The sequence below is a fragment of the Copadichromis virginalis genome, linkage group LG15, assembly GCF_057382275.1.
Source record: "Copadichromis virginalis isolate Kocher_CV1m ecotype Utaka linkage group LG15, C_Virginalis_male_GT1.1, whole genome shotgun sequence".
NCBI lineage: Eukaryota > Metazoa > Chordata > Actinopteri > Cichliformes > Cichlidae > Copadichromis > Copadichromis virginalis.
Window position 1 is genome coordinate 23,898,467 of NC_140632.1, and position 11,919 is coordinate 23,910,385.

The 11,919-nt window shown below is 43.0% G+C and overlaps 2 protein-coding genes across 2 annotated transcripts; one reads left to right on the plus strand and one right to left on the minus strand.

Annotated features, from left to right (window-relative positions):
• The first annotated feature begins 776 nt into the window (after positions 1-776).
• On the plus strand, positions 777-6,862 carry LOC146692510 (uncharacterized). The gene has a single exon (XM_085432615.1). The coding sequence runs from the start codon at positions 4,061-4,063 to the stop codon at positions 6,440-6,442; it is 2,382 nt and encodes a 793-aa protein (XP_085288741.1). The 5' UTR covers positions 777-4,060; the 3' UTR covers positions 6,443-6,862.
• LOC146692511 (protein NLRC3-like) lies at positions 5,592-8,274 on the minus strand. Its single transcript, XM_085432616.1, has 2 exons — positions 5,892-8,274; positions 5,592-5,765 (listed from the first exon to the last, which is right to left on the minus strand). Exon 1 carries the CDS (start codon positions 7,862-7,864, stop codon positions 7,376-7,378), a length of 489 nt encoding a protein of 162 aa, XP_085288742.1. The 5' UTR covers positions 7,865-8,274; the 3' UTR covers positions 5,592-5,765; positions 5,892-7,375.
• Positions 8,275-11,919: the final 3,645 nt, after the last annotated feature.

Here is an 11,919-nt window from a genome sequence, read left to right on the forward strand (position 1 = left end):
TTATAAAACATCTCTCTCCTTATGTGTGCATATATGAGAAAGAAAATTCTGCCAAAGCAACTTTAGCTTCTTGCAAGCATCAGTACACAAAGGATGCTAACACAAAGCTAGCCAAGAACCAAGAGTGATTTTAAAGTTGAACGTATGCCGACCCCAGCAGCCAAAGGGAGCTCCGGGGAGAGCTTCTTGGGGTCCAGTGATGTGTCCTGAAGAGACGACATGAGCTCTCCCTCCTGTAGGCCCACCCCAGCAGTAGGTGCTGTCTGTCTCATTCCGAGTTAACTGCTACTCCTCTACATCTAAACGAGCCAGTTGAGGAGGTTCAGGCATCTGACAAGGGTGCCTCTTGAACGCCTCCTGGGTGAGATGTTCCAGGCATGTCCCACCAGGACAGACAGGACACACCCAGGACATGTTGGGGAGATCACAGCACTCAGCAGAGAATGCCTCAGTGTCCCCCAAATAATGGAGGAGCTGGCTCGGGAGAGTAAGGTCTGGGTCTTCTCTGCTTATGCTACTGCCACCGAAACTGGACACCAGATAAGCTCAGAAAAATGAACAACCTGTTTAAATAAAGGTTAATTTAAAAAAAATGTTTGTCATTAGCTAGTCTGTGTACATGTACTTCTTCTCCAGTGTTGAAAATGTTAAACTCACAACCTGCACATTTTCTGGTTGCATCATCAAATAAATACCCCCAAAAGTAGTCTGAGTACTTTTACACTGGTTTTATGCTGCGATATTTTCAAAGTCTTTCACTGAACACATTCAGTCACACATTGTTCATCATTTATTGGAAGTTTATTGTTTAATGTCCTGTCTAAATAACTTCAGTCACCATTTGTATTCATTAATGAATAACTGACTTCCAATATTAAAAGAAATAGAAACTGTTGTGCTGTTGTTCACGTAGAAGGGCCTGCTGCTGGATGTCCAGACTTTGTGCGTCAGCAGGAGGGTCAGGGTACAGGGTTCGAACCTCCTCATGAGATGTCGTATCTGCTGGATAAAAGCAAGCTACATCACATCTGGGATTGTCCTAGAGCTGCCCTACAGTAACAATCAACTGACTAATATATGAAATACTTGCAGTAGCACAATAATAAACACAAAGCAAAAAAGTGTTTAGTGAAGATAAAAAACCCCATCAAAGTTTTAGTTTGGATAAAGGGAGACAGAGCACCAATCTAAACAAGTCTAAACCATCTGGCACCTCCACACTTGTAAGAACAGCATGACCAAAGTGATTGTAGGAGGAAACAACCTTGACTTCCTTTACATAGCTTAGTACTGAGAATAAAAGAAAAGCATGATTAGAATTATTTGTGCTTCTTCTTCTTTCGGCTGCTCCCTTTAGAGGTCGCTACAGTGGATCATCCGCCTCCATCTCTCTATTTCTAGCATCCTCCTCAGTCACACCAACCCCCTGCATGTCCACCTTCACTACATCCACAAATCCTTTCTGTGGTTGTCTGAAAACATCATCCACGGAGACTCTTGCCTGATCTCATCTGTCAGCCTCTCCATCACCAGTGCAAACAAGAAGGGGCTCAGAGCCTCTCTCTGATGTAATCTCAACCCATCACATACTTCTCTGCCCCTCAGGACTTTCTTATGCAGCACCACAGTTACTCTCTTCGCACCTTATCATAGCCTTCACTCCTACCCTCTCTATGCCTCCCGTCTCCATCCTCTTCAGAGTTGCCTCACTTCCTTCTCTAATTCAATTTTCGTCCAAAGTACTCCTTCTCCCTTCTCAACACACTTTCTTCACATTAGCACATTTCCATCTCTATACTTGGTTACTCTCTTCCAGCACAATTTATGTGCCTTGCCATTCATTAAAAATCATTTTCTCCTTAGTGTCCAGCCTCACATACAACTCACTACTCAGCTGTAACTTTATTAATCCCTCGGGAGGGGTCCTCTGGGGTTTTCACAAAGCTGAATAAACGTCAAACAGAAAACTGATTAAACAAAGTGTGAGACGGTGGAGAATTGACGCCAGCGCCCGGTTATATTTTAGACAGCAAGGAGCAGACGCAGTTTCACTCCACCGAGGGAGCTCGTGACGTACTACGCGGCTTTCTTTAGACCGCGAAGGCGGGTCCTCAGGTGGAAGCAGCCTCTGAATTTGGACACCCCCGCTGTTTCCGGCCAGCCAATAATAACGGTGACATTTAACGTATTTTGTCGAATAAATAAACACTGTAAAATATATTTGCCCCCCCCAACAGCCCTTTGAATGTTGGCAAGTATGAACCGTCTGCTCGGTGTTTCCTAAAACGTTAAAGCACGTTTGGCTTCACACTGACAAACAGACCCAGCTTCGGCACAAACCTAAACTAATATGACACCGGAGCGGAAAGGCTGATTATGTTTCCAAGATGGTTTGTGTTTTTTAAAAGGAAGGAAACCTTCCTCAAAGCGGGCAGAGCAGTGGAGCCGCCGAGGGAAAAGCACACGATACAAAAACTGTAGAATTAAAAATATAATTTATTATGTTTAAATAGTTAAAAATATAAAATGAATTAAAACAACCTTGGCCAAGGGAAGACACAATAAAAATCAATAACACACAACATTAGAAGTCCAGTGGAATCCACCACGGCCTAAAAGTCACAGAAAACTAAGAGGTCCAGCGTAGTATTAAAAGAGGGAAACCCAGCGGAGTCCTCGCCTTCCTCCCCGCATTCCACGTCCTGGTGCACTGAAGAAAGGGAGGGAGCGGCAGTCACTATTCCTTTGGCAGTTTACTTTATAAAAAGGATAAGTCAAAGACTTACCCGGGTGGGCAGAGCTCTCAACTCCGCCCGCCGCTTCCTCAAACTGCAATCGGCACCGCGGTCTCACTGCTTCTGTTCTCCCGCAGTGCACGAGCTGGCTCTTGTCGTTATTGCCACCAGACTGCCGCTACGCGTCCCTAGTCGCTGGTCATCTGCCTTTTTTTCCTCTGATCGTTTCCCCTTTCCAGTCGCTGGTAATCTCTCTTCCCAGTCGCTGGTCGTCTGCTCCATCTGATCATCTCTACTCTCTGATCGTCTCTCGCTCTCCCCTCTGATCGTCTGTGTCTTTCCTCTGTCTGTCTCGCATTCTCCGTGTTACATTTTTGTTGAACACCGGCTCCAAACCTCTTATGTGTCCTTGAGCACTCTGTAAATTACCTTTTCTTTTCTCTCAGGTGTGTCCAATTAGTAAAAACGGGGGAAAAGGCGGAGTCTCTCCAGGACAATTTGCCGGCAACTAAAAACATGCAAACTAAATAAAACACTGCACAAAATACATGCAATATAAAAAATAAATATATACACTTCACATAAAAATACAGCACAGCAAAACAACGTCCGTCTTCCCTGGATGACACTAACTAACCGACCAAAGAGCCGCGTTAAGTGGCGATATCACTAACGTCACGTAACTTAGCCGAAGGTTAGCTAAATTTGACTTTGTAAGACTTTTTCATTACGCTAACATTTGTGATATGACTGCACTATGCTGCTGTTGTTGACTCCACTTAATTCTACAATTCTTTCATTATGCTAACATGTGTCCTGGTGTATATATGAAGTGGGATAAAAACCCAGAACTAACTTTTAAGAGTTTATTTCTTCTCCGCTTCGACCGTCGGCCATTTCCCCAAAACGTCCTCCAACCTATGATTCCAATGAATCCTGGTGGGTCAGGAACTGCTTTTAAGCATCTTGTAATCGTCGTTCCAACACAGCGTGTTTGTTTTGATTCGTAGACCCCGAAAATGGTGCCGGGCTCCCACAATGCATTGCGGCGTGCCGTCAACTCCAAAGCGTCATTCAAATCTGTGAGCGCGCAAGGAACGCCGCCTCTCCGCGTGCGTTTCTTGTGACGTCACTGGCAGATCAAAGGCGTTCGCGCTGGTCTGTCAGTAACGTCACAGACAACCGAGCCTATAAATAACGGCTCTCAGACAGAAAAATCAGAACTCGATGCTCATGTGTTTGCAAAACGTTCAGCAGTCGGCGCTCTGTAATACAAGAAAATTCTCACACGCTCAAACGGAGAAAATCTAATTTGTGACACAACAATGGAAACCATCAACGAAAATTCAATCGTGGTCACACCAGACCAGATTATCCCGCCAATCAACAGGTGCTTTGAAAGGCTCTCTGAAGTTCAGTGGAGCATTATAGAAAATGGAAAATGCGACTCCAGCGTCCATGCCGTGCTCGCTGATATGATTTCTGAAATCATTCAGATCGCCTCTGCCAGCATCCTGAGGATTGCCCTTTCTGTTATTCAGGAACCCATGATAAGGGAAGAGTTTATGGATGAGGGGAAAATAAGGGTGTCCCTCGGAGACTCGATCTCAGCTGCCATCGCCGGCGCTCTTAATGTCTCAAAACAGCAAGATAAGAGCGCTGACAAGCTGACGCTGATGGTTGAGGAAGAGATCTCAGAAAAGGTCAGCTCAACCATTGCACTGATTGAAAAAAGCCCCGATTTCCCAGTAGACCCTGCCGTTTATGTTAGCGGCAAATTTAGTAGTATTAAGAAACTACACCGCATGGTTTGTTGCGCTGCCTCATGCCTGAAAAGGTATGCAGCATGTAAGCTGCGCTGCCAGTGTGGGACAAATGGGTCTCATTCCAGTACAGAACGTACTGGTTCAAAAATATCAGTGAAATCAGCAATCGCAGAGATTTCTGTTATTCTGTCAACAAGGAGCTCAGATGGAGAGATGACAGGAAAAGATAAAGATGAGCTCCCAGAAGAATCACAAAGCCATATAAAACCCACTGCAGAAACACAAAGTATCCAGGCTCCAACCCCTGTAGAAATGGTTGCAGTTGACATCGTAGGTGAGATACTTGCTAACATGGATTCAAGCAGTGAAGAGCTCTGTGAGAAATGTAACTTACCCAAACCTGCCTTTAATGCAGGCTTAATTATCCACAAGGTGAGACACTTCTTCTCCAAATGTGTGCCATCCACCTCACACGCCAGGCTCAAAGCACGCAAACACAACTTTTCCATGTTTGCAAAAAAACAATTTGAAAAAATGAAAACAGAGCTGAAAAAAAGAATAAAGGCAAACAGGAAACATTTTGTTTGTCTACAAAACATTTGCAATCACCCCAAGAAGGAAACTGCGCCCTCCAATGAAAGTATAGTTTTCATTCTCCCAGGGTCAGTACCTGAAACGGCTGCTCCCCAGAGTACAGAGGCTCATCGCTCCCCTTCTCCACATACGGCAAGCCTGGGAACCGCAATTAAACGTTCTTCTTCAGTCGACTTTAACGTCATTAGATCAGACGTTAATCAGTTATTTGACAAATTAACAAAGAAAGAAGAACTCTTCCTCATCGATAAGACCTTGGGGGACTTTAAAAATAGTGGGCATATCAGGAATTTTACGGAGGACTTAGTGGCAAACCTGTTTGATCTACTTACGGTGGATCGAGGCTATCAAATCCCCATACCTCTAATGGGTAGGTCCCTCTCAGACACGGTCATCTCCAGGACTCCGAAATCAGTACAGGGCTCAAAGCGTCGCATTTCTGCTGAAGTCCTCTATGTCCTCATAGATGACACAGTAGAAAGGTTTTTGCAGAAGCTTTTACTCTTCTGCAATGAAGAGAAAGATCAAATGATTCAAATGGACAAGATTTCTGGGGCCCTGGAAGACATCCACAACTTTATTAAAAGAGCACAGACCACAACACAGGAAAAAAGCCCTGATTCAGATGGCAGAGGAAAAGAATCTGGTGCATCACTTCCAACACCAAAACCTGGGAGCATTTCTCCAGATAAATGCTCTGTGGCATCTGACAAGTCACCTCCAACGCCACAACCTGGGAGCATTTCTCCAGATAAATGCTCTGTGGCATCTGACAAGTCACCTCAAACGCCACAACCTGGGAGCATTTCTCCAGATAAATCATCTGGAGCCTTGAGCCTGAAACACTCTCTCAAAGATTCCTCCAAAATATCAGAGATGGATTCTGTGTCAGGTTCATCTTCTGATGTTGAGAAAATTTCCAATGACCTTGCGTTGCTCCTTATCATGAGAGTCATCTATAAATCTAAACCTGAGACCCAAAAGTTTGCTGCTCGGATCGCAACTACTACAAAAGAAATAGACACGGTCATCAACCGTCTGAGCAATCTAATGCAGCCTGAACTCAGCAGCACAGCGTCTGCCACAAGTCTGACAAATGACAAGACAAAGTTCATCAAGAAAATAGCCAAACGCCTCATCAAGGAGTTTGGCTCCCCAGACAATGTCTTAAAGGCTTTGATGGCAAATGATTCATCTTTTGATGAGGCTCTGATTAGACATCTAAAAATCACTCTCGGAGTCATCCCGGGTCCCCCAAAGACGTCCAAAATATCCAGGTTTTTTTCTGCGGTGGGAAAAACATTGCTAAAACCCTTCAGGTGGTTCACTAAAGCCAGAGATCATTAAAATGACCATTTTGGCTTTTCCCACTGCCCTGCTTCTTTTAAAATCTTGAAGCAGACTTTTAGCACCAAATCCTTTTTTTAAAAACATCACCATAAAATTTTGGGATCAGCCCTCAAATCCAAATTTTAGAACTGTAGTTCACGCCATCTCGTCTCCTTTTGATTTCCATCCCCCCAACCGGTCGCAGCGGATGGCCGTCCCTTCTGAGCCCGGTTCCGTTGGAAGTTTCTTCCTGTTAAAGGGAGTTTTTCTTCCCCACAGTCGCCTCGCGCTTGCTCAGAGGGGGATCATTTGATTGTTGGGGTTCTCTGTAGTACAGTAGGGCTTCGACCTTACAGTACAAACAGGGAGGAGACTTTGGCTTGATTTTTAAAATATCTAATTCGGCATGAAATAAAAAAAATCCAAATTAAAAATGCATTCCAAGTTTGTTTGTGTTTTTCTTCTGTTGTCAAATATGTAGAAAGTGTTACACGTGTGATTTTAGTCATTTTGCATCAGTTTGTAGCCGACGTGTCTGTTTGTGATCATCCTGCATCTGTTTTTGTCTGATTCGTGTCTTAGTTTGGTCAATTTACATCACTTTTGTGGCCCAATTTAGTTGTTTTGCATGTATTTGTGGCAAAATGTGTGGACGCTGTTTGACGTTGCTATGTTTTGTCTTAATGCTTCACTTTGGTTGTTTATGTATGTGCTCATTTTGATTCTAGATGTAGACCTGACATCTGAAAATTAGCACCTAGTCCACTTCGAACATTTTTTTTAGTCCAAATAAAAAAATTTGGACTAATAAAAGTCCAAATAAAAAAATGTTAATACATTTTTTTTTATTTCGCCAACCTTGTAGAGCAGTGGTTCCCAAACCTTTTTTGCTAGGCCCCCCTTTGTTTTACAAGAAAAATGTTCGCTAAAAAATATTATTAGCCAAAGCTTTCACTGGAAGTCAGTTACTGGTGTCAGGCCAGCTCCCACTTCTTCTTTTGTGTTACTTCTGCATATAAGTATACACAAAGAGACATTGAGACCTGAATCACAAATAAAAGCCACCTTCAAGATTAACAAACACTGTTTAAAGAGCTCCGTATAAACTTCTGTGTGCAACAAGGCCTCTGTAGCATCCAGACCACACTGATCTAGGTCTTCTTGGTAGAAGAAGGTGTTTCCTTTTTCCAGATGTTTAAATGCCAGCCTCCCCAGATTCAGAAGAAATTTCCTTTCAGCCATCTCACTTGTTTCATGTCCCCCCACATGTTTGTTCCCCTTCTTCATCTGAACCAACAAGAAGTGTGAGTACATGTCAGTCAGGGTCTTGGGCAGCTCTCCTCTCTGCTCTGTAGTCAACATGTGCTCCAGAACTGTAGCAGTGATCCAGCAGAAGACTGGGATTCTACACATGATGTGGAGGCTCCTGGATGTCTTCATGTGGGAGATGATTCTGGACAGCTCTTCATCACTGAATCTCCTCCTGAAGTACTCCTCCTTCTGGGCATCAGTGAAGCCTCGTACTTCTGTTACCCTGTCAACACGTCTAGGAGGGATCTGATTGGCTGCTGCAGGTCGGGGAGTTATCCAGACGAGAGCCGAGGGAAGCAGATTCCCCTGGATGAGGTTTGTCAGCAGCTGGCTGACTGATGACTTCTCTGTGACATCAGACAGCAGCTTCCCGTTGGTGAAATCCAATGATCCAAGTCTGCTTTCATCCAGGCCGTCAAAGATGAACAAAAGTTTACAGACAGCGAGCTTCTCTGCTGTGACCTTCTGTAATGTTGGATGGAAAACATGGAGCAGCTCCAGAAGACTGTACTGCTCGTCTCTGATCAGCGACGCTGTTGGTCAGAACCACTCTGATGGGTCTCTGTTGGTCAGGTAAGGCTTTAAAGGTGTCGTGACACCTGACTGTAATGTCATCAAGAGCCTCCATCTTGGAAGCTGTCTCCAGCTGCATCACCTCATGTTGGTTATGAACGTCTTCATTCTGTCCCTCTGTGATGTAGAGCTCAGTGTAGATCCTGTTCGGGAGGGTTCCACTTCCTGTATTATCAGTTTCTTCAGTCACACTTTCAAACCTCCTCCTCAGACTGATCTTATATTCTTCTAAAACCTCTTCCAGACTCGCATCTGCTGATTGACAACAAGAAACCAAAAAGAATGAAATGTCTTTAGTGTGTGAAACTGCATGAAAAACAGACTTTTATCTTTTGACGGGAGGGATGGGAATGGTGTTAAGCATTGTAAATTGTAAATAAGCTTCAGAAAATAGTGTAACATGACATTTTCGGCATTAAGTTATAACCAGTGTGTGACTTATTTAAAACATTTTGATTCATAATCAGAACCTTTTTTTGTCACAGCAGAGACAAGAAGCAACTGTTAAAAATGTTCCTAATGAGACATTTTAAGAGGAGGGAAAATCCCCCTCATACTGGCTTCACATCATTGGCTCCCTGTTAAATCCAGAGCTGAATTCAAAATGCTTCTCACATAAAAAGGGCCGTAATAAAACAGCCCCATCTTATCTGAGAGGCCTCACAGTATCATATCAGATAGATGGAGCACTTTGCTCTCAGCCTGCAGGTTTTATCCTGCCCTCCTCCCCTCATTCCAACCAGTCGTGGTGGATGGCGGCCCGTCACTGAACCTGGTTCCGTCTCAGTGTTCGACTGTACAAAGAGAGAGTTTTTCTTTCTTAATGTCTCCAAGTCGTTGCTCGTAGGGAGTTGTCTGAGGCTTTATTACTGAGGCTTTACCTAACACTATAAAGTGCCTTAAGGTGGCTGTTGTGACTTGGTGCTATATGAATAAAATTTAAGCGATAGCAGAAAAGCAACAAAAACTGTTAACCCAAGAAAATAATGGAAGGAAATAGTTCTGAATATGCTTAATACGCGAATCCTCATCTTATATAGTTCATGTAATCTGCTACATGTAATTTCATTCAGTGTGATGTTATATGTAATCTGTGTGGGAAAAACGAGTTATTGTCGTCTTAGTGAGCTCTGTGGGTCAGACGTTTCTGGCTCTGTACGAAGAGAGGGCTCGTGAGCGCGCTCCATTTGTTCTCCATGTGATCCTTTACTCTCTCTGTGCTACTGCGTCTCTTTGCCTGCTGTGCTACACCCTGGGATTACTGTTGCTGTTGTTTGGCCATTTACATGATTCTGTTCTTGTTGTACAGTAGCTGCTTAATAAAGTGTGTACATGAACTCTGCTCTTCTTTAGATGATCTTTTGTTGAGTGTTTTTTTTGTTTTTTATTTCATCTAAAAATCTACAAATGACCAGCTAAACTTTTGGCCCAGCAGCACACGCAGCCATACAAACTATTTCATTTTGAGCTGCTGCTATGAAATCAGAGCCAAATGGAAAAGCCTGCTGCAGCGTTTTTTACTCTGATTTTCTGTTTGTATTTGGATTCAGCCAGTATCCAGTATTTTGATCATTTATTTCCAACAAACAATTGAATCCTTTCGTTTCTAACACATCACCCAGTTTGCATCAGTATTGATCTCCAGCATGTTTTTCTCCGCGCGAGAGCCATTATGTTTTCAGTGTGTTCCTCTGATTGTTTTGAGTAGTATATATTGAGGATTGCCTGATATTGTGAGCAGGTGGGGAACATGACAGCTGAACTTTAGCAAACCAGGTGAAAAATAATTAAGACAATCACAAAGCAGGAAGTAAAACTAACGTGAGACATGAAAGGAAACAACATTCAAAGTAAAACAGGAAAAAAACCTATACCATAAAAAATCGAATGAAATCTTTTTCATGCACCTACAAAACAAGAAGTCAAGTTTTCAAAAATGTGTTCATCAGCACACGGATACCGACTCTTACTTTGGACAGAGATGCCACAACTGGTAGCGACTGAATCCTCTGAGACATCTTGACCCAAAGCACAGCAGGACAACTGCTCCTCCTCCTCCACACCAACATCACTGTTCTCTCTGAGGACACAAAGGGAAAATTATTATTACCAGTGCAACTGTCAAAGTGACCAAAGTGACTCACACGCAGGTGTTTACAGTGCATTCATCTGTAGTGAATAGTGAAGCACAGTTCAAAAAGACAACAGGACGAGTTGATGCAGGAACTTGCCTTAGTTAAAGGTACAGCTGCACAAACTAAGTTCAAACCTGATCCTTTTCTATGCAGAGCTCTTCTCTAAGGTCAAAAGTGTTCTCCTCAAGGTTTCCCACCCAATGACTGCTTTCAGTTTGTCACGTTAGGTGCAGTGTGGAAGATTATTCCACGATCAATGGTCTTTGATCAATGATTGTTGATCAATGGTCATGACAATTTGCATATTCATGATCAAGGAACTGACGTCACAGCCAGTGGGCTGGTTTCAGTCATTGTACAAATGTACTGTTTATAAGACTGGAAAGCTGCAGTCAGCTGTGTGTGACCACCCAACAATTTATCGTTGATGGAGTTCATCTTGTTCCAGAACAAGGAAGGGAAAATGCAGCTTTTTCCCTTCTGCTGTCTTTCTCGAACTGAGCAAAACTATGACGTGGGAGAAGTGGAACTGCTAGCTGGCGGGAGGGAGCAGAACACCTGCTCATTGTTCATCGTTTGACTGACCACAAGCATCTTGCATATCTCACAGCAGCCACTCAAGACAAACCAGGTGGGCCCTCTCCTTTGCTTGGTTCAACTGTGTTATGATCTATAGACCCGGCAACCCAAAACGAGAAACCCAACACTTTGTCCCGTCAATTCTCAACTTCTGATGCCACGGCAGAGGAGACCATTATTTTCCCGCCCTCCTGCATTGTTTGTTTGCTGTACTAAGAGATTGAGTCATTTTCTGCAATGCATAGCGGGACACATGTCCCAGATGTTGAACTTCACATCATATCATGCTTTGTAGATACTTGCAAATCTCTATAATATTAAAGCTTGGCATTCTACACAAAAAAGCTATGAAACCCTGAAAAAGAACCAGCTGTTTTTCTGTGTTCTTTAAATTAATATATTGACCATTATTAGCTGCAAAGGCCTTCGAAACGGATTTGCACAGGGCAGATGTATTCAGGTGAAAATGTACGACTATATTATGCCAAGCTTTTGAGGATCTTAATGTCTTTTTCCTTTTTGGCAGTTTTGTTCGCTGACTGTGGCAGATCAATACTGAACTACAGGTTAAAAGTCTTCATATAACAGGAAAATTTTTCAGCTGCATTATTCACTTGGAAACTCAATCTCTGATTTTCAGAATCCATTTGTTCCATTCCAATCATATTACCAAATCATACACTTTTGTTGTTGTTATAAATGTTATTTTGGTTTTAGCGACAGCAATTCTTCGCTTCTTTTTGACTTTTTAAAGATGCATCTTGTGGGCTTCAAGTATTTGGAGTTTCCATCCAAACTTCTACATTCTGAAGCCTCTACAGCTCTGAAGATATTCAGAGATGCTGAACCAAACAACCAACCGTGTCTTCTAAGCCTACATTTTATTTCTTTTTAGTT

Bases quoted from the DNA above. Each gene is read 5' to 3' on its own strand.
- LOC146692511 (XM_085432616.1), bottom strand. From the start codon at position 7,864: ATGAAGACATCCAGGAGCCTCCACATCATGTGTAGAATCCCAGTCTTC.
- LOC146692510 (XM_085432615.1), top strand. From the start codon at position 4,061: ATGGAAACCATCAACGAAAATTCAATCGTGGTCACACCAGACCAGATT.